The sequence below is a fragment of the Crinia signifera genome, chromosome 2 (genome assembly GCF_055691185.1).
Source record: "Crinia signifera chromosome 2, ASM5569118v1, whole genome shotgun sequence".
NCBI lineage: Eukaryota > Metazoa > Chordata > Amphibia > Anura > Myobatrachidae > Crinia > Crinia signifera.
This window is the reverse complement of record NC_139218.1, coordinates 58,019,769-58,042,128: the sequence shown is the minus strand read 5'-3', so window position 1 is coordinate 58,042,128 and position 22,360 is coordinate 58,019,769. Positions and strand designations below refer to the sequence as shown.

Below are 22,360 nucleotides of genomic sequence, written 5' to 3'. Positions count from 1 at the left end.
TCACAGTAGTCCACTTTGGGGGAGATTCTCTAAGAATCTCCGCCCCCCTTCGCCGCCCATCGCATATTTAATTATCGCATATGCTGTAACATATGCGATAATTAAGGCAAAGGACAGCTCTTGCCTTAAGAGCTGTCCTTTGCGGTGAGAGTCGCCGGGTCCCAGCAGGTCCCGGCGGCTCTCCCCTCCCTCCCACACCCGGCGCCGCTGCTGCGCCGGGCTCTCCTCCTCCCTGCACCCGGAAGAGGATCAGTGCAGGGAGGAGGTCACAGGTCCGGGCAGCACTGCGCTGTGCTGCCCGGACACAGGTGAGGGTTGAGGGGGCGATGCGGGGCGGCGGGGGGTCGGCGCGGGGCGGCGGAGGGTTGCAATAGAAGCCCATTGGCTTCTATGGGGCATCGCCAGATTTTTCTGGCGATGCCCCCCCGCCGCGATAACCCGGCGGGGGATGCTTACAGCATCCCAAAATGCGGTAAAAACCCCGATAACGGGGTTTTTACCGCATTTTTAGCTTAGAGAATCTCCCCCTTTGTCTGTTCTTCCCTGCTGTGATCTTCTGTAGATTATCCTCTTCAATGTTAAATATGCTGTGTATTCAGAGATGCATGTCTGCACACCATTTTTGGAATGCAGTCATATCCAAAATACTTGGGACCAGAAGAATTTTGGATTTAGGATTTTTCAATACTTTTGCATTCAATAATGAGATTTCTTGGGGACTTGATCCAACACTAAACACTAAGGGAGTTATTCTGGTTGCAAGTCCACCAAATCACGCCTTGCGAATGGTTGCCTGGCCGCCACCCATTTGCAAGGGCAATCCTCTTGCAGGGCCTGTGAATGTAACATCCATCGAATAATGGCGACGGTGCACGCATTTAAAAGTGACTCTCAAGTCACTTACATATGCATGGATGCTCGGGAGGAAGTGGGCGGGCAGCTGACATCCGGTGAGGTCAGTTAGCCGCCCCCCACACCAGCGTCATTGGGACATTGGCATGAGAGCACCCAGTGTTCTCATGGGAACACCCATGAAACGCTAGGCGTCACGGATCCCTTTCCCAGCATGCACGTGGCTGGACTTGGCGCTCTGCGCATGGGCAGACATACTCGCGGGTCTCAGACCCGGAAGTCCAGCCCCGGAGCTGCATCGCAAGAGACAGCTCTTATTGCAAGGGCTGTCCCTTGTGTTAATTATCGCAAATGTTGGCGCATATGCGATTATTAAGAATGCAAAGCCCGGCGATGTAGGGTGGCAGATGTGAGAGAAAAAAAAATGGATTTACAATATGGGAAACTTAACTTGTATATTACTGCAATGTGCTCACATGTTGGTTCTTATTGAGGTCAGCTAGCATGCAATAAAATGTAAGGACATTGTTATGCATAGGAAGTGACAAAAATAATAATAATCTTAAAAATAACGTTTTAGAAGCAACATTGGAAACGGACATCCTTGTGATATAGCTGTAATACTTTAACAATCTGAGTAATCACGTGAAAGTGTCTAATAGTTAATATGCACATTTAACACTTGGAACCCAGCTGGATATAAATGTACTGAGGCTTGATTATTTAAAACATTAGATGAGTAATATAATTCAGCGAACCCTAGCTTACAAAAATTACAAAAAAATGGCTGAGATATCCGAAAATGAAAAATAACACAATAATAAAATAAAATCTATGGCAAACGCCTTAAGCAGCATTTGGAGTGGGACTCCCTAGGGGCAACAAAAAGATGTTCTAATCAATTACCACATCATAACACTGATGTATGATAATTACTGAGTGTTTCTCCTGAGATAGTGCAGCATTTGGCTGGGATGCAGTCCTTTCATGGTCCAGTGCCTGATTAATATGCAAATAATAGGCTGATTGCATGATGAATGCAGAAAATGAGTTCGCTGATAACGTGAGCAGTGAGGCGAGAACATGATAAATTACTTTTACTGACTGTCCTACATTAAGCACCCTTTCCCAACAATTTTATCTGAAATTGAATTGAATCAGTATGGATATTGTAGGATTGTATAAAATAATGTACCTTAATAACTGCTATATTATTGCTGCATTGAGGAGAAGTGTCATTTAGTCTCAGTGCTTCACCTCGCACTCAGAGGAGATTTGTTTTATTCATTATGCGCAATTGATCTCCATAAAAAGGTGAAGTCAGAACACGGGAAAAAGCCAGCTATGATCTGTCATTGTTGGACTGTTCTACTGAAAGCCGTGCGGTCATTAACTTCATTCCGTTTCAGTGCGGAGAAAGGCGGCGCTGAAAACCAGAGATTAGTGATGGCAGCCATTTTGTTGGCTGAACCAGTGTTTATGGTAATGCAGGTTTTCTGTTTCTAGTCTTCTCATTTATTATAATATTACATTGTGTAAATAATCATTCCTCTGTAATATAATTAACTCCTTGTCCAGTAATTGGCTATGTTGGTTCAGTGTACCAATCAGCTGCTTGAACAACCAGATTGTACAGGGCAAAAGTGAATTGTACTTAATCTCTCAATGGGAAGATGTATTAAGCCTGGTGAAGAGATAAAGTGGAAGGAGATAAAACATCAGCCAATCAACTCTCAACTGTGATTTTTCAAATATAGTTGATTGGCTGGTGCATTATCTCCTCCCACTTTATCTCCACTTTATCTCTTCACCAGGCTTAATACATCTGACCCAATGTTCCAGTCCTTTGTAAAAAGGTGCCCATGGGTGGTGGGACTGAGCCCTCTACTCTGGGTAAAATATTTGACGTTCAGAATGTTAACATGGATAGGAGGTTGTCTTGTTAAATGACAGCATTCACAATGTCAAAATTGCCAGAATATCGGCATATCAACTATGCAGAGGAGGGGCTTTCTAGCGGCATTAGATTAAAGCCGTAGAAGCGACTGATGCAAAATACACAACACTGGCAGAGACTGCGTCAGACTCAGACTGCGTCAGACTCAGAATCAGGCCCATAATAGGAAAAGAATAACATTTGAGCGCACCGAAACACTTTTTAGTCAGGGTATATGTGTTTTCCAGTTTCCTTTGAGTACCACCTACGTATATGGGCCTCCTGCTTATATCTGCCCTCCAGACTGGGAGCTACCAGCCAACCTCTGTCCTGCAGCCGATTTTTTTTATTCTATAAACTTCTCAAAATGAAGACCCCATGTCTGTTTCTGCAGCATTAGGGTACTTGTTGAAGTTTCTATGCTGTCAGCAGTGTGCAAACTTGTTGTATTGGGAATAATAGAGTTCCTGTCCACTGTTTATTGCTGCTAACCCAAAGTGTGACGAACCTACCGTCTATTGTTGTTATCCTAATTGAATAAAGGTGTTCACCTTTTGGCTTACAACATGTGGTTGGTTGTGGTCAACCACAGACTACTTGTATAGGCTTGCGCACTCCTGATGTCATTGCATAACATTAGAAACTAATTATAATAGCATTAAAGATTACAACTAAATGAAATGCTTTCTTCTTGAAAGCTATAACTGTATCAGTGTCAAGTGGTCTGGTGCTGTATGCAGTATTATACCGCTCGTTTGCTATCAGCGCCACATACTCGGACCATCTGGCTGGGCAGGATTTTACCAATACCAGGCCTCGGCGCCCACGGGTGTGGTCTACACATGTACTGTGTGAAAGTGCACTCAGCAGCTTGTTCCTTTGGGTTTTTTTTGCCCCCTTGCTGCATGGCTGTCAATACCTAGCCCACCTTTGATGGGTTATTGGGCGCAGCGTGTTGTGCTCACTAGTTGGGTACTGACCTTCTTGTTCATTCTTTTACTCCCTGTTACTCTGTCGCCCCTTACTCATAAGTGTACCAAATCTTGGGCTGAGTACACCGCTGATGACTTGAGTGCCAACGTTGTTCTGAAAGATGTGCAAAGTATCCGCTAAAAATGCTAGGGTCGAGGAGTATGAATCACTTTAGTTATTGACGGCAAATTAACGGAAATCAATTCATTGAAGTTTTGTACATTGCACCCAAATAGAACAGTCGCTGTGAGTGACGCTGGCATTCAAAGGGTTGAGCTATTTGTGTCGACATACCTGTACTAACTGTAGCTCATACTAAGCACATTTTATTATCTCGTGTGCTATTTTGTATACTGATTGTCTGTGCATCTAGGATCAATATTAAAATACTACTACTACCTACTCTGCAGGAGTCACTTTTTACTTCACGCATAGCTGTCACCTCTGACCAGCTTATTTGCCTGTTTAATATAGGTAGCAGGGTCATCAATGACCACAAATAACAGACTGTCTATCAAACATGCTATTATGACTCGACTCCTCGTACTTGATTTAGGACTACGGTCTTGCTCTCGCTTATCACCTAGGTGCAAATCTAGTTGATTGCACATAATTTAATGTTGTATGTATAACAGGTGGGCCTAAGGCAGGCATGTCCAAACTATGGCCCTCCAGCTGTTGTGTAACTACAATTCCCATCATGCCTTGACACAATTTTGCTATTAGGGAATGCTAAGCGATGGTAAGGCATGCTGGGATGTGTAGTTTCACAACAGCTGGAGGGCTACAGTTTGGACATGCCTGGCCTAGGGGAATCCTGATGTAGCACCATTGGTCTGTTCTGTGGTGTTCACAAAATGTGGTACTTGTTTCCTAGAACGGCGCCCATCGCATCGTATACCATAAGCATTACAATGGGATGCGATGGCACCCGATGTTATACAATTTTAAAATCGTATACCATTGTATATGGCATACAATGCCATACAATGCGATGAGATTTTAAAATTGTATAAGCACCCTAATAGGTGCTTTCAATGTTAAATGGCCCCCCAATAAGATTATTAATTGTATAAGCACCGTAATGTGTGCTTACAATGTTAAAAGCACCCCCACCCACCCCGCTCGCCACACTATATAAAATCAACTCCACGATAGTGGGGGTATGAAAAGGTCGGAGGACGCTTACCGCCGCCCCTCACGGGCTCGCTGCGCTCGCCATGCTTCGGGTTGGCGTTGATAGTGGGGGTGCATTTAACATTGTAAGCACCCATTAGGGTGCTCATACAATTAAAAATCATATAGGGGGACCATTTAACATTGAAAACACCCATTAGGGTGCTTATACAATTTTAAAATCGCATAGCATGCGGCCATATGGCATGCGATGTTATACAATGTATACGATGCCATACGACTGAATATCGTAGGCGCCGTGCTAGGAAACAAGTACCCAAAATGTTTTCTTATTTTATCATTCCACTTCTATTAATACAGAGTACTAACCATATTTAAAAACCTACATTTAATGAATGCTGATATTAATCCCCAAATGCATTGCATTGTAATAGGTCAGATTTATAATCCCTATGTTTGGCACCTAAACCTAATTACAATGCACAATACCGCGAGGGTTCATTAGTTACCCATGTGACACTAGGCCAGCTGGTTGGTGTGCCAAAATAAAAGGCTTAATTGATACTGTGTTTTAAATCTGGCCAGATAGTGACCAAACACTACAAAGTGGAGAACTGTTTTTACGCTCAGCAAACCGCTCTTATGCCACCTACCGGAGGTATATCTGTGTCTGAGCGGTTTGATTAATGACTCACTTACAAAGATGCGATGCGGATTCAGCCATATGAAATTGATAATCATATAGTAGAATCCATCTGTATGATAAATTGTAGCGATAGATGTATATTTACCAGCATTTCTACAGGACATAGACCATATTAACATTCCATTCTGTCCTGCTCTTTGCTCTGTTCCTCATATTTTAATTCTGTGGTTTCCCTGGGCTGAGTACAGATTCCTGTCTGATAGGACTACAGCGACGTTAAGATCTGCTGGTTCAAATAAAAGCCGTTCCAGACATCCATGGACATTTAGTTTATGCTTGCCCCAGCTGTGCACTCTAACGTAGAATGGTAAAAATATATATATATATATTCATGTATGCGTGTCTGTTTGTGTTCTTGAACAATGCTTTGTGTGTCTGATTAGGTGCCCTGGGAAAATCCATTTCTGACCCATTAACCTTCGTTTAGTATAGAACCATGGAACCACGTACCATGTCTTTAGAACAATGCTGCTTTTGTTCACGTAGAAAATACATCCTTGAATTTAAGTAGCCATCGATCATCAAAATCTCAGACACATTGAAATCCCCTGCTTCTTATTCATTATTAAAATAGTTAATGCAGCATTTTAGCCATGCATTATGTATAGGCTGTGTTTTCAGGATCGGTCAGTTGGGGCTGGATTGTGCACCTTTTTGAAGTCATGCTATTGATTATTAAATAACACGTTTAGAATCTGAGGCAATAAAACACACATACAAGTTGAAATTTTGAATCGAAAAAAAAAAATAGCAGCCTTACAGCAAATTGAACCCAGTTCATTAACCTCTCTATTAGAAAGTATATGGGACATTTTCATAATAACCACAATTAGAAGCCCTGCATTCACGAACACTAGCTTTTGTGGGGGATAGTAAATAAGTTACCATTTAGTTTTATTATATTTCTACTAGGAAGATTGTTAAATAGAAAATTGCACACAAATCATTTCCAGAGCTTTGCAGCTATCTGCACAATATAAATCCCTTTATTATGTTGCAAAAACCTATCTATATATGGATGTCCGGCGGTGCGGATGCCGCCGTTCAGAATACAGTCACCGACATCCTGATGGAGGGAATTTCGACAGGTGTCAGGTTAGTATATTTACCCTATCTCTCCTCTCAGCCTAACCCTCCCCTATAGTGCCTAACCTTAATCCCTGAACCCCGCATCCTAAACCTATGCCCTTCTTCTAAGCCGCAGCCGCATACGCCGATTCCCCCTCGCCCGAAAAACAGAGCGAGGGGTAATTGGCGTATGCCGGGGGTCAGTTGCATACTGACCGGGTGAGCAGTGACGGTGAGCAGGCAGACCTGCTCGCCGTCATCGCTCGCCCCCCGGCATTTAATACTACCCATACAATCTGCTTAAGACCACAAGCCATCCTGAATGATCATATGTTCAGCATATATGATCAGTGGAGCAACCTCTCGACCCGCAGGACCGCGATTCGCACTGAATTCCTCACGATGTGCACACAATTGATCACGCGATCCATCGAAATCATGCATTCAGGCCACAAATCTCTCATACTGCTATAGTGTTTAAGTCAACTGACGGACTTCCATATCTCTTATAAAGTACAAGCTGATACTTGCAGTAAGAGCCAAAGTACGATTTAAAAAAAAATGTGTTGCCCTTGCCTAAACGCTGTTTAATCTTCCTCTGTCGCTCTGTAAAATGTATTATGTGAAGCCCAGTGTACACCCAGTGTGGCAGAAAGCATTAGACCATTTTTAGTATGTCCTTATTGTGGTCATATTGTAAGGAAGAGTATCAGACCAGTCATCAGATAAATAATGTTTGGGTTCTTGTCAAAATGTCACAGAGCACCCTGCCATTTCATTTCAGCAACTTGTCCTTCTGAATGCACAGTACGCCTTATGGCACGCCAGCAGTAAAAATGTCACTTACAATAATTACTTTTTGGTGAAAATGCTTGCTGACTTCCTACCTTCAAGCTGTTTTTTACACAGCGGGGAGATAATAAGAAATGACTTTATCCTGACTGCTCAAATAAACACTAAATGGAATTTAGGTTATTATTACTGAGAATTGAGGGCCGTGTCCGGAAATTTTAATGTGGGATCTGATAAACGGAAGATTTTTTTTTTTTTCCCTTTAAAATGATAATTTGTTTCCTACTCTTCATTTCTAATAATCCCGTAAAACCATTCAGGCAGAGCGGTTTGTTATTATGGCTTAAAATATTGATATTGCTGCAAGATAAAAACCTATATATTTAATTTAATGTACACGTGTATATGTATATATATATATATATATATATATAGATAGATAGATAGAAAGATATGTGTATGTATATAATGTTTGCGTGTGATGGAATTATAATCTAATAATATATAATAACCTCTCCAGTACAATTCCAATCATGGTGAATAGGTTACTGTACAGAGGTTTAACGATTACCTATTGTTGTAGACATATAAAATGTTCAATCTCTACACATTGCTCTTTTTACTTTTCATTTTACATAGTAAAAATCCCCAATAGGTATCTGCTGTATTAAACCTACGGCAAACACATCATCTTGTCAAATGTGAAAGTTTTAAATTAACAAGCTTCTTATAATTGACTCTGCTGTAGGCTGAAAAACACGATGTGCATTTGGTTTCTTTTTAGTGGCGTTTGATACATGACATCCTCTGTCCTTGAAGTTTGCTCTTTTATTTTTCCAGTACAAACCGTATTTCCTTTGCTCGTGTCATTTCACTTTCCTGCAGGACTAAAGCCCCTTTACCCATTGGCATCACAATGCATGTTTTGACTAATTTTAATGCCAGTGTAAGTTTGCTAAAAAGATAAAGGAATGGAAGTCATTGGCTCCTGTGATCGTATACATTTGGTTTTGCGGCAGTTATTCCAATGTTCTAGTCACGTCTCCCATTGACTTCCACAACCATTATAGCTGGTTACCCAGTAACAGACAGGATCACAGGGGTAATGGGGAAACCCCCGTGTACCCCAGTTCCAGAGGGCCCAACTCCTTCTCTAAAGGTAATAAAAAAAATATATATATATATATTTATATATGTAGAAAATGGATATAGAGAGTGCTTAAGATAAGACCTCCACCTTAGTACAAGACTTAATAGTGGGTAGTTTTTGTGAATTTATAAAACAAATTTATTTAAAATATATAACATACTGAAAAATCAGACACTGTAAATGTTTGACATGATGATTTGACAAAGCCGGGTTTCCAAATAGAGTAGAGACCCAGATAAAGTTCCAACGCGTTTCGTCAATGATCGACTTCTTCAAGGGTTAAATTACTCGTTTTTTTTTTAGCTTGAATGGTTTTGAAAAAAACTTCATGTGTTGACATTTGGTGACGTCCAGTGAGATCACAGATCGGTCAAACGTGTTGATGGGTCAATTGGTAATTGACCTTCCGTAAACTACGAACAAGGACCAGAGGTATACTGTCTGCACTGATAGATAGATATACACAGATAGATTGAGATATAGATATATATATATACACACTCATACATACATACATACACACACACACAGATAGAGCCAGGCTCATCTTGACTAATTTTATCAGCCCGGTGGCCACCGCACAGGGCCACCGGGGACAGCACCAGGCTTCAGTCTGGTCAGGTAAGTCCTGGAGGGGGGGACCCCTTTATTGGGGGGGTCCCCACTTCCCCAGGACCCCTGGCCAGGCTGACTGGTCAGAGGGCTAAATGCTTTGGCCGCGGGACCTTATATAATAAGTGTCCCCCGGCTGTGGCATTACCCTGCTGGCTGGTTTGGCCTGGGGCTGGTTCTTAAAATACGGGGGACCCCATGTCATTTTGTCCCCCGTATTTTGGGAGCCAGACCTGGAGCCTGGGGCTGGTTTTAAAAAATCAGCGAAGCCCTATTTATCGGGTTTTCTGATTTTTTTAATACCAGCCTCGGCTCTTCAGCCTGGTGCTGGTTACGGCTGTACGCCGTTTTTTTTTTTTTTAGTCACCCTGCCAGAGATGATGCAGCTATGGAACGCCCACATGGGCATTCCAGCTGTGGCAGTATAGTCGCAAGGACGGCAGCATATCGGTTGAACGTGCGTACACACTGCACTTTTGTACCGATATGGCGCCGTCCTGTCGGATGAAATTTAAACAGCAAAGAACCGTCGACCGACCGAGTATGGATGGTCAAGACAGTTTTTTGCCGTTTATCGCTCGTACGGGACAGCGTACACACATATACAATTGAACGGCCGTCCGACCCAGAACGGAAGAACGGCCCGACAATTGTATATATGTGTACCCAGCTTAAGTTTCTGCACCTAGGTGCAGAAAATGTTTCCTTTCATCTATTGTTCTCCGCTGCTATACAATAGAGAGATCAATACAGCAAGTGGATTAGTGTGACTGGTCTTTCTCAATTCCATTAAAGGCTTATATATATATATATATATATATATATATATATATATATATATATAATTAATGGGCCCAGACCACAAAACTCTGTAATTTTTAGCCAATGGGGACAGGCCACACCCCCTCTGGAGACTGGTCACGGCCCTAAGTATGGTCCCCTACCACTGCATTGCCTCCAGTGGGACCATCATGCCCCAGTCCAACACTGGTCAGGCCTGAACGTGATTGGTATATAGATTATAGCAGGTTAAGCAGCAGCAGTGGTTTCAGCCATACAGGTTGTGGCTTTTGCTAGGCTGACAAGTCCTCATACAGTATATTAAATGGTTTTCAACTGCACTTATTCCTTTACTCAGTACACAGGAAATAATAATGTTTTAGTGCTAATCACAAAAACAAAGGTTGCTAGTCTTTTAATATGAAAAGGTTTCGGATTACTACATATTATTGGTAGTTGGCCGTGAGCAGGTGTCTGCTGACGTACAGTGATTTAATTTGTTTTCGTCTATGTCTGCCTCATTCTATTCCACACAACAGTTGGAAGGTGCAGCATAGGTCTAAATGCAATGCACAAATAGCATGCTTCCGGAGCACAGACAGGCATGTCTTCTCACTGCCAAAAACATTTCCAAGTAGTTTGTGCTTCGGCTTAGTGAAGGTATACTGCTTTAATCATTTTATTCCGTCATTTTCTCGCTACAAGGAATACCTCAGAAAAGTACATGCGCAATTCTTGTGGTGCAGGACACTATACGGCGTAGTAATTAATCTTGCTGCTCCGCAAGGTTTGTTCAGGCTGATTCAGGGAACAAAATTTGAGTAAAACTTAAAGTAGGCTCTGTGCACTTTATCAGGCGGGCAGCCATACTGTCGACCTTGCTGTAGGTTAAAGGACGCGGACCCAAGAAGAAGTCTGTTAATCATGTAGAGAATTCATGCCATCCCTGACGGTGTACAGTGAGCAAGATGGATGACCTGCCAATTTGCTCCCGCGCTTGGCTGAATCTGGGCAAATTTACAGTACCGATTCTCAGCTGCCTGCAGTGCAGAAATAACATTTGCTAGGATATATATTCTGTTTATAGTGACCTTAGGGTTTACAGCAGCAAAGCAATCGGATTTATATTATGAAGCTTTCCTTTCGGGCATACAAAAGGTTGAATAAATGTAAAACATGTATTTGTTCTGTTCATGTTCCTTATTTTATATAAAAACAGACTGCATTATGTATGCAGTATACAATTAGAACTGTGCATAAAATGCTCTGTTCAATATTATTTGTATCTGGTATCCGTGTGTTGCTGCAGGCTGTGTACTGTACGTATCATTTTGCACATGTATCCTGCTTGGTACTACCGCTCAGTGCCGCGTGAAGGCAAGAGTAAATAATCTTGAATATGTACATTTATTGCACACCAATAGGGCAATGAACTTCATCTGTTTTTGACGCCATTGTAGTTAATCCGCTCATAGCTTTCCTGCACGTTGGCACTTATTGTAGGTCTGGTCTTTTGTACAAAATTTGTTGTTTTCAAGGAAACAAAAACTCATGGCTAACAAAAATAATTAGAAATGTATGAATATTTCTGTTAAGGGGGCCCGGTTAAAATTCACATGAATACGTATGACCAAATCTGTATCCCATTGGCATTGGATAAATGGCATGTTTAGCGATAAGCATTACCGTATGCTCATACCTACCTGACAGGGCTGGGGTTATGGTGTGTACACATAGTGAGATTCAAGCTAATGGTCAAATTTGACTATCTGATTTTGACTCCTTTCACTTAATGTTGTGTATCAGCAAATGAGTGCAAATTGCGCGGTATCGGGATAGAAAGTTAGAAATATCGATTGTCTCTATTTAAAATTGCCCAGAATAAAACAAACAACCCCCCAAAAATGGTTTTGTTTTGTTTTGTTTGTTTTTTACATTGTTTCCGGTGGTGCATTTGTTTCTATTTGACATTATAAATGTATTCTACTCACCCTCTGAGTCTCTAGAACCAAAAAAAATCAACTCAAAATTGACTCCATGTCAAAATAATTACACAAAAGCATTCCTATTGGCCAAAACATGGCACGTGCACTGGTGTTACCCACAAATATATCATTCCTGGGCTAATTTGAATATTCACATTTTTTCCAAATAATGCTATGCCTTTAAAAGCAATGATGTTTGCAATCGAAGCACCCCACCCGCTTCTCTTTCATATTTTCTTTTCCATCTTATTGAGGATTAAGACAATTCCACATGAATTAAAATGAAACAGAACCGCTTCTGATGATTGTATTGAAAATGGCTGGGGGGGTGGGGGGGGGGGGGGGTGGTTAATGTTTGGCTCTATTTTCAATTCATCTGTTAGTAAATAAGCTTTTATAATTGATGTCTATGGGGAAGAACCATTGATCAATTTAAAGTTCTGTGTGTGAAGTTGAATTTCTGGGAATTTTGATTCTGGTTTGCCCAGCAAATACCAGATTGTCAAATGCACCACCAAATCACTTCAAAATGGACTGAAGCTTAAAAACTACCTTTAGTAAATATACCCCTTAGAGCAAAAAAGGCCAATATTTTAAAGGAGCAATTATTTACATGATAAAAACCAATCTAGTTTCTTTCCGGCTATTACATTTTTGCTGCTTTCCCACTGCAGACCAGTTTAAAGTACTGGTAATCTTAAATGGTATTTAAAACGGTATTAGCATTCCCACTGCAGCAGATTACCGTTTTAAATACCATTTAAGTACCATTCCCATTGCAGTGAACCATGTAAAATGTAGAGTGCCTAACCCCTGTACCTGCCCTGTGCCCCCACCTCCCCTCCCCTTGTACTTACCTGCACGGGGATGCAGGGCAGTGGGGAGGCAGCGGGGGTCCATGCGGGGTCCAGGCAGTCCCAGTGCCTGATGAGAACTAGTAGTTCTCACTTTGCGCATATGTAATGAGTGCACGTGCATAATAATGAGCCGCTCATTACATATGCACATATGTAATGAGCGGCTCTTTATTATGCACGTGCACTCATTACACATGCACAGAGTGAGAACAACTTGTTCTCATCAGGCACTGGTACTGCCTGGAGGCTAAATAACGTTTAAGGGGCATTCCCACTGCCTCTTAAACGTTATTTTAATGTGTAGGACTCTGCTTTAAAAACGGGTTGAAATACCATTTAACTTTAAACGGTATTTTAACTCTGGCACTTTCCCACTGCAGCCTTAAAACGGTAAATTGCGCTGAAAATCGGCAATTTACCGTTTTTTAGCTGCAGTGGGAAAGGGGCATTAGCCCTTTAAGTGCATGTAACATTTAAACGTTTACTCGCAATGTTAGTTAGCAGTTAGACAGGGGGTTATGGATAGGGCCAGTGTACTTACCAGAATGTCACTTGTCAGATTACACTGCCAAAATGAACAGTCAGATGACCACAAGCACCCGAACAATGCAGCTAAACTGTTGGGGCAAGGGTCAGGGAAAGGGCCAGTGTACTCTCCGGAATGCTACTCGCCAGATGAGTGCATAACATGACTGCAGGGACCTGATATATGCAGCTAAAGCTGTCGGACAAGGGTTAGAGATCAGGCCACTGAGATAGGACCTGGAAGATGCAGCTGTCTTTGGTCACCAGAGACGATTTATTGACATTCTATCATATCAACATTTCATCAGTGTCTACATGACGAATGTTGACCAATCAGACCACATCTGGTAAGTGTAAAGTTGTGTGGCATTAAAGTCCATCTACAATAGTCTGTGTACTGCCAATCATCAGCAAAGCATCACAGTCCTCCATTTAGTTCTAGGTGCAGATTAAAAACTGTAATCTTGCAGTAACTTAAATAAATACAGGTGAAACACCATGTTTTATAAAAGTATAGATTTTTTTTTTCTGGTCTTTAGAAGACCACTTGTCTACTCTTGGGTCACACTCCCTACCAGAACATCGGTTGACCTTCTCTCCAGCTAACGTCAGACACCCCTTACACAGGGACTTTTTGATATTGGGCACATCAGACAGTATGTACTGGCCACAGAGGATCCTGTTCTCCATACCAATAGGCCAACAGTTTTTGTCTTAGGGCCACAACATCATCTTCGGCCCCTCCAAGGACTTTTTTTTTATTATAAATTGTTGGTTGCTACTAATTCATTTTGGGTACTGTTTATCTGTGTTACAATGCCTGTTATTTGCTGATGCTGCCACCTGCTGATACTGCCACCTCCGTCAGTACGTGGTCCCACCACAGACTGTGCCTGAACCTCCTATTACTGTTTGCTGTATTTGCTGTTCCCGGCCATGCTAACCATGTATGTTCACCCCACTATATGCTATGCTTGTTCCCCCACTGAAGCTTCCTCTGGGGAAGGATGTACTTCACATGGATCTATTCATACAGTGTAGACAGGGCATGAAGTGGTCATGCAGAGGTAGGGGAACTCATTTCTCTATGCCACCTAATTACTCCCCCCATTATGCAGAGACAGGGCCACTGGTAGGGTTTTTGGCATCCCCCTGCAAATTAAAATGCTTTTTTTGTGAGAATTATTGTGCAGGGCCAATGTGGAGGTTAAAACGTTCCACCTCACCATTAGAGGTGGTGGAACTCCGTTCCACCCTGTTCCCCCTCACTTTAACCCCTGAGTGTATATCATATGGTCTCACTTTTTTCAGATTCCAGTGTATGCCTGGGTCATTGTATGACTTTTCTCACACAATGTAACATGTGCTCAACAAGGCTTCCTCACCTGGTGCACTTGTAGAAAGGACGAAAAAAAAATACATCGTTTTTTCCCAAAATCCAAAAATATGCTATAAGGTTAATCGGCTCTTGACAAAATTATCCCTAGTTTTAATGTGCGCGCATGTGGTAGGGAACATATATTGTAAGTTGGCAAGCAGGGCCCTACTACCTTTTTAACTGTCTGTCAATACACAGTTTGTTGTATCACTGTTTCCAATTGTAAAACGCAACGGAATTTTCTGCGCTACATAAGAAACTGTTATTCAATCAGTTCCACTGGCACAGGGAGTGATGCAAATGGCCAAATATTCTCTTTATAATGCCTCAGAATATGTGTGCGCTATATAATTAACTGGTAATAAATAATAACTATTAATAGTCTCAAAGCCTCCATTTTTAGTGTCAGGTCCACCTGTGGTATATCTCACTGGGTATGTGATGAAGCATCTTGATTTTTGGATATTTCAAAAATATAGCTACAGCAGGCTCTAAATGTTAACTATGAGTTGTATTTTTTTTTTTACACAACCACACAATTATCTTGTCATAAGGTGATAAAGAATCTCTCAGTAGTGATCTACAGGCAGCCAGGTGACCTTGAATAACACCACATGAGGAATCTTTAGAAATGGTCATTAGAAGTCACCAGCGAATAGGTTGATTCTGTGTTAGCTGCTTTCATCTACATAACTACAGCTGATTTGTAGCTTTGGCTAATAAAACGTGCATAATATAAAAGGTTCTGAATGCATTTTAGCTAATACATCATTAAGAACTATCGGTCATATTCATTTAGACGGGATAAACTCTGTTTACCAAGGCTTGAATTAACGTGCTCTCCCTATTACCTCACAATTCAATTGTAAAGAGTGTCTGTTCTGTCATTTTCCAAGTCGCATTAATGGTCTCAAAAAATGAGGATATCGGCCTGTGTACCCCAAAAGTTGCAAACTACTACATAACACTATATACACATACATCCCAACTGTCACGATTACAGCGGGACAGTGCCGATTTTCGGGTTCTGTCCCACTGTCCCACCCGCGGCAGGCATTGTCCCGCTGTGGGGGGTGGCAGTTGGGAGACCCCCCAATCTAATAGAATAGACGCTGTGCGCATGCGCACAGCGTCTATTCTCGTATGAAAATGAGGTTGCGGCTAATTAGCATAAGCCTCACCCTCATTTGCATACGCCCCGACCCCTTTTCGGGTGCTATTTCCCCAACACAGAAGTTGGGAGGTATGTATACATAATACTATACAAGTCTACTAGTGGCCCAGTGCAAAGTAATTAGGAGTCTTAAACGGTGTCGTATGGCTGATTTTTACTCTAGATTTATTTGTGGTGCCGAAAAATGGAAGTAAACTAATTTTATATCATTATAAACCACTTTTTAAGCTCCGACAATGTAAAAAAACACCTGTAACTCCCATCCGCAAGCCAAAACACGCCTGTCACAGCAATAGAGCACTCACGCGTACCTTTTATGTATAGTTTACCTATTATTCCGTACTTTGCAGAATATCACTCTGAAAATGACATATCCTTATTAACCAAATGAATCTAATTTTAAATATGAGTCTAATTTAGCATTAAGGGGGGTAGTATGGTGGAGTATCCCATAAGTGCTGAACCAAAACCAACATTTTTACCCGCTATGGGGCTACGAGGAAACAACCAGGTTCAACCCTATGGGAAGTCTTTGCCGCAGCAAATAGAATAGGAAAAATTGCAGCCAGCCCTATTAAGTTGCAATTAGCTGCATTAGCACAAATGGGTTAATAACGCGGCTAATTCCCTATAAGTAGTTAGACCCGAGGAAGCCAGACAGTATTCAGAGCACAATTTGTCATCGTCCAAAATGAACAAATTCTAGGTGGTTTCTTTGGAAATAGGTTTCGTCTATTAAAAATGTACACATAGCATTTTTTTTTTTTTACATTGACCATAGTTGCGGGTTGTCTTAAGCTGGTTGTTATATTTGTCCATGTTGGCTGGTCTAGAAATAAAATGTTTTGGCTGCAGCAGCTGGTTACAGACTTACTGCCAATGCTGGCTACAGCAGGTCCATACAGTAATCCCAGGCAGCTATATCCAATCCTCGCTGAATGTGTTCTCTGCAGCTGCTCCTGTTCATGAAGCACATTAGCCATAGCGCCGGCTCCAAATAGTGTACTTCTGCGGCTATATCTGCTCACAATCACTAATGTCGGGAGCATTTGACCTCATTAGTCTACAGAGTCGTCTGCATCTGATTTTATTAGTCAGCTATGTTTTCTGCTGCGTATTAGAATAGCGTGCGCTTTTAGCTGTAATTTTAGAGGATATTAATCTCAATATATAAAATGAGATTGTCATATGTCACACAAGCTCGGGTTAGACAGGGGCATGAATGTGAACAGGCGTTATATAACATTTACTAGAACATGCAAAATGTCAGCAAGCTAATAGTATTCAGGAGATGGGGCTGTGGATCTGTAATGCATGTGCCATTTCAGTATGGTCATTTTTTTATTTAACACTTTCCTGTACGAGCGTCTGCTAGAAGGTTGCCCACTGGATACTCTGGGTAATGCACATTTCCTTGGAATTTGGCAAGAAGGGGGTAAATAAACACACTTGGTACACCTGCCATTACAGGAACATAGGGGCAGATTTATTAAACCTAGTGAAGAGATAAAGTAGAGATAAAATTGAAGGTTAAAATGCACCAGCCAATCAAATATGTTTGAAAAAATTACAGAAGTTGATTGGCTGGTGCGTTATCGCCTTCTACTTTATCTCTTCACCAGGCTTAATAAGTATGTCCCATAGTTCCGTATGGCTGATTCTGGACCAGATGCACTAAGCTTCAAAAGCGATAAAATGGAAAACAGCCAGCCAATCAGCTCCTACCTATCATGTCACAGGCTGGGTTTGAAACATGTCACACAGGAGCTGATTGGCTGGCTGTTTATCACTTTTGAAGCTTAGTGCATCTGCCCCACTGTACTTACAATAGGCTAAGCAAAACTTGGAGTGTAATAATTACTACATAATTACTGTACCAATCATGCTGCCATTATTTACAATTCTGAAACCTTCAGTTTTACACCTTCTGTGATTTATTTATTTTTACAATAAAAAAATACTAATCCTTTCATACCAGTAAAAGTGGCAGCAGCATAATGCTGACAGGACAATACTGCTGCGGCGTGTTAGCCCTGTTGGCATTATAGTTTTACATGTGATAGTAACAAAGCGTGTTTAAAGTTATAATTGTGGCATTGTCATTATGCTTTAAATCACATTACTACGAGAGGGGATTCTGGGTGCTGACTGAGAGGTGGCACGCATGAATGGCCATTTCAGGGTTCATATTATGGGGAGAGTTCTAGGCGTGTCTGAAAGTAGATGCGTACACAGGCGCAGAGCCGCAGGCATAGGAGGCCGTATTCGTATGAGAAATTGCACCTCCCATAGAGATGATGCCACTGATGGTGGCATATAAGAGTACACCAAAGTGGTTGTCTCCAGTCCTTGTGCATCTGGCTGCATGGGTGAACAGGAGTTTGTAGGGGCATTTGCTTACAGACACAGACGGATGACAGCCATTAGAGGCTGCTGCTGTGTGCAAGTATGTGTAATTTATTGAATGTATAATGTATTGTAGGTATTTGTAAAAATTCACAGTATACAGTAGTTTATAAGTAAGCATTGCTGACCCGTTGAGTGCAGCGGAGATACATATAAATGTGTACACATAATGTGTCCTCCATACGCTACACGTGGTGTTACACAGAATGCGTGAATGCCATGGTGACTCTAGCATTCTGGGAGTGATTGTGACTGAATCTGCATCTGAAATGGTACATCACAACGTATGAGCACACAACATAATCATTCTGCACAGCCTTAAGTGATGTAAATCAAAAATGGCTGGCTGTTATAATATCATGGCACTACACCATTAAGTTGTGCAGTATATGCAAAGGAAAGGTCTTTTTTGATCCCCAAAAAATGTAAATTGCTTGTTTCATTTCCATAGCGAGGTGATAGAAACACCATTTAACCAAAGGGTCTTTTTTTTTTTCTATAGAAAACACTCCAAAGAGCTCAACTAGCTGCAGTCCTGCTCCAGACTCTCCACTGAGTTCCAGTGAGTCAGTGAAGAGCTTGACTGAACTGGTGCAACAGCCGTGTCCTACAATTGAGACGAGCAAAGAAGGGGAAGCGCAGGAATCTAGCGACGCCACTGCAGGTGACTCCCAGCCTGCAACACCACTTCCATTTCCTGGCCATTCAGCGCTGAGCATCCAAGAGCTGGTAGCCATGTCGCCAGAGTTGGACACCTATGGCATTACCAAGAGAGTGAAAGAAGTTTTAACAGATAACAATTTAGGTATGAACATTTCTATGCACAGGGATAGAGGATTAACATGCTTTGTGTAATCCCTCTATCAGCTGTCTGGCCAACTGTCTTATTTGTTCCCATTTAAACTCCCACTAGTACCCAAATCCCTTAACCTGTGAGATCATGGGCAGGACCCTCGAAAACCTACACTTCGTCCATATACTGTTCCTGCCTCCAGTGCAGTCACAGCTGTCTATGATGCTTTCTGTCAGCCGACCCCAGGGCACCAGGGCAGCAGTTTTTAGGTCATTTATTTGTGTTTTTGTGTTTCGCCATACTTCACTACACAGCACTACATATACGTGTTGGCTCGTGTTAAGTAAATAATAATAAACGGACGACCATATTACAGAAATGTTTTTAAAAAAGTGATCGATTACATACATGTTTGTGTATACATACATGTTATTCATTTGTGGGGGGTTTTATGATCTCATAGGAGTTCTACCTTTGTAGATATATTAGTTGATAGTTGTTATATTAAATAAAACACACTCAAGACATGAGCAGCTATTCTTTGGGAATAAAACTAAGGGGGTATTCAATTGAGGGATTCATACGGTCAGAACATCCCGTCGGAATCCACTTTGTTTTTCGTCCCTTCCAACACTAACTCAACAGTCGGTATTCAATGTACCGACCGTCGAGTGTAGGAAAGTCCACAAATCGGTGAAAACATCCACGGATTGTAAAAAAAAAACGGCTGTGAATTAGACAATCCACAGCAGTTTCCAACAAAACAGATCCGACTTTTTTTAAATTCGGATCAGTTTTGTCGAAAACTGCCTTCAATGCTGTCGGTAACACAGCATTGAATAGGTGAGTGCCGCTTTTTCCACCAGTGGAAATAGCGTCCGGGATTGAAATCCCCCCAAAATATTGTGATTAATACAGTTATATATATTTGAATTTGGAAGACCGGTAACTTCTACCTTTATTTAACTGTTTCTGGTTATTTGTTTCTATGTAGGTCAACGTCTGTTTGGCGAAACCATTCTTGGGCTCACTCAAGGTTCAGTCTCTGATTTACTGGCAAGACCTAAGCCCTGGCATAAACTAAGTTTGAAAGGAAGAGAACCCTTCGTACGCATGCAGCTGTGGCTCAATGACCCAAATAATGTAGATAAGCTGATGGATATGAAACGAATGGAAAAGAAAGGTATGAGGCTGATTTTGCTTAGAGGAGCGAGGGGCGAGATGTTGTATTTAAATTGGCCTTTAACTATAACTAGTGTTTTTTTAGTAACTAGCAGGAGCTTATGTTATCTGCAGACATGCTGTACAGTACCTCACAATGAGAAATTACAATCCATAAAGTACTCAATAAAGTTGTATCTCAGGGGCGGGATTAGTTGATTACACCAGCATCCAATTATAAGGAAGGAAGAGGTATCATGGGGGCTTGAGGTGGTTTAGCTATAGTGGGCAACTTAGTAGTGTTCTGTTTTTATAGACCTAGGTCTATGTACTAAGACTTGGAAAGCGATACAGTGGACAGAGATAAAGTACCAGCTAATCTGCATCTAACTGCCATGTTACAGCCTGTGTTTGACTATTGCCTGGAGTTTGGTGGTTGGAACTTTTACTATATCTCTGTTCACTTCATCTCTGTCCAAAACCCCAGTCTTTACCAAACAATGTGCCAGATGTATCAAGCTTCAAAAAGTGATAAAGTGGAGAGTGATAAACAAGCAGCCAATCATCTTCTACCAGTCATTTTTCAAACCCAGCCTGTAGCACGACAGGTATGAGCTGATTGGCTGCCTGTTTATCACTCTCCATTTGATCACTTTTTGAATCTTGATACATCTGGCCCAGTGGGTCAAATGGATTCAGCCTTAACAAGTGATAAAATGGAAAGTTCTAAAGAGTGCTAAAGTACCAGCCAATCAGCTCCTGGCATGTCTCAAGCACAGCCTTAACAGGAGCTGATTGGCTTGCCCTATATCACTCTCCACTTTGTCACTTGTTAAGGCTTAATACATTTGGCCCAGTATGTGAACTGCAAAAATTCCTATAAATAAATATATTTCAATAGTTCTGAAAACGATGCTTCATGGGAGACCCTGTCCCCTGATTGTAAAGTATAGGGATCTGTTTTATAGGTTGTGACCGGAGGCGGTCCAGATAGTGGTGCCCCCCCCCCCCCCCCCCAGTAATTGTGTCTACCATATAATACTGCGTGTGTGTGTGTGTTGGAGAGAGTGGGAGCTTACGGTTCCTCCTGTCCCTCCTCTGCAGCAGACTCCGAGCAGTACAGGTGGCGTGTCATACATTTGGCATACCGTCGCTGAGTCCACCGCTCAGGGATCCAGCCTCCTTTGTCTGGGCAGTCAGGGTGCCGCAGGCTGCAGTTTCGCTCAGCTGTCCAGACTACTGTAGCTCTGCAGCAGCGGCACTGCAGTAGGAGCCTGTGGCGGGCAGCGGCGTGCGGATCAGAGAGAGACAGAGACCCTTTCAGAGCGGGGGTTGCAGAGTTTCTTGCTAATGCCTGCTCTCTGTGCCCCCCCTGATGGCTAACGCCCAGCGGCAAAAGGCTCCATTGCCTCCGAGAGTTACGCCACTGATCCCGTGTGTATATACTGTATGTAAAAAACAAGCAGCCAGCACATCCAATTGCAAAAACGTAGTATATTCCAAAAGAAGTAGATAGTCATATACAACTCGATGATGCAGGGTGCTCATGGGTGATTTGTAGTAGATTACCTTTGCTATGCTGTTTACAAGGCTCTGGATTGCTGGACATTGGTATATACTTTTTTAAATTTTTATATTTGTCTACTGCATCATGGAGTTGTATATGACTGTATCTACTTCTATTGGAATATAAAACAAACTGAGTCTCCGGCAGTGCCCCGGATGGATGGTGGAGCTGTTTGTGCCTGGTAAACTATATACATATATCTTGTGGTATCCAGCCCACAGTGAGGAATTCTTTGGTACGAGCAACCTTTGGCTTGTTTTAAAGTATTCTGTTACTTTTATTATTAAAACGTCATTTATGCACCATGCAGCGCCCCTCTCTTTTTCTATTTTAAACATATATATATATATATATACACTGTGTGTGTGTGTGTGTGTGTGTATATATATATATATATATATATATATATATATATATATATATATATATATATATATATATATATATATATATATATATATATATATAGCTGCTGCTGCATTCACTGGGTTACTTGTCACTGATCACCC

The 22,360-nt window shown here is 41.7% G+C and overlaps 1 protein-coding gene across 5 annotated transcripts in view; it reads left to right on the top strand.

Moving 5' to 3' along the window:
* The window catches only part of CUX1 (cut like homeobox 1), a 320,620-nt gene that overhangs the window by 228,959 nt on the left and 69,301 nt on the right, over window positions 1–22,360 (top strand). For 3 of the 5 annotated variants that reach the window (XM_083172198.1, XM_083172199.1, XM_083172197.1), the window contains 2 exons: window positions 18,833–19,135; window positions 20,118–20,306. The exons of 1 other annotated variant lie outside the window; for it this stretch is intronic. In XM_083172198.1, the coding sequence (XP_083028324.1) occupies window positions 18,833–19,135; window positions 20,118–20,306 (492 nt within the window). The remainder of the gene's footprint in view (window positions 1–18,832; window positions 19,136–20,117; window positions 20,307–22,360) is intronic. One more of the 5 variants, XM_083172200.1, reaches the window with a different exon arrangement.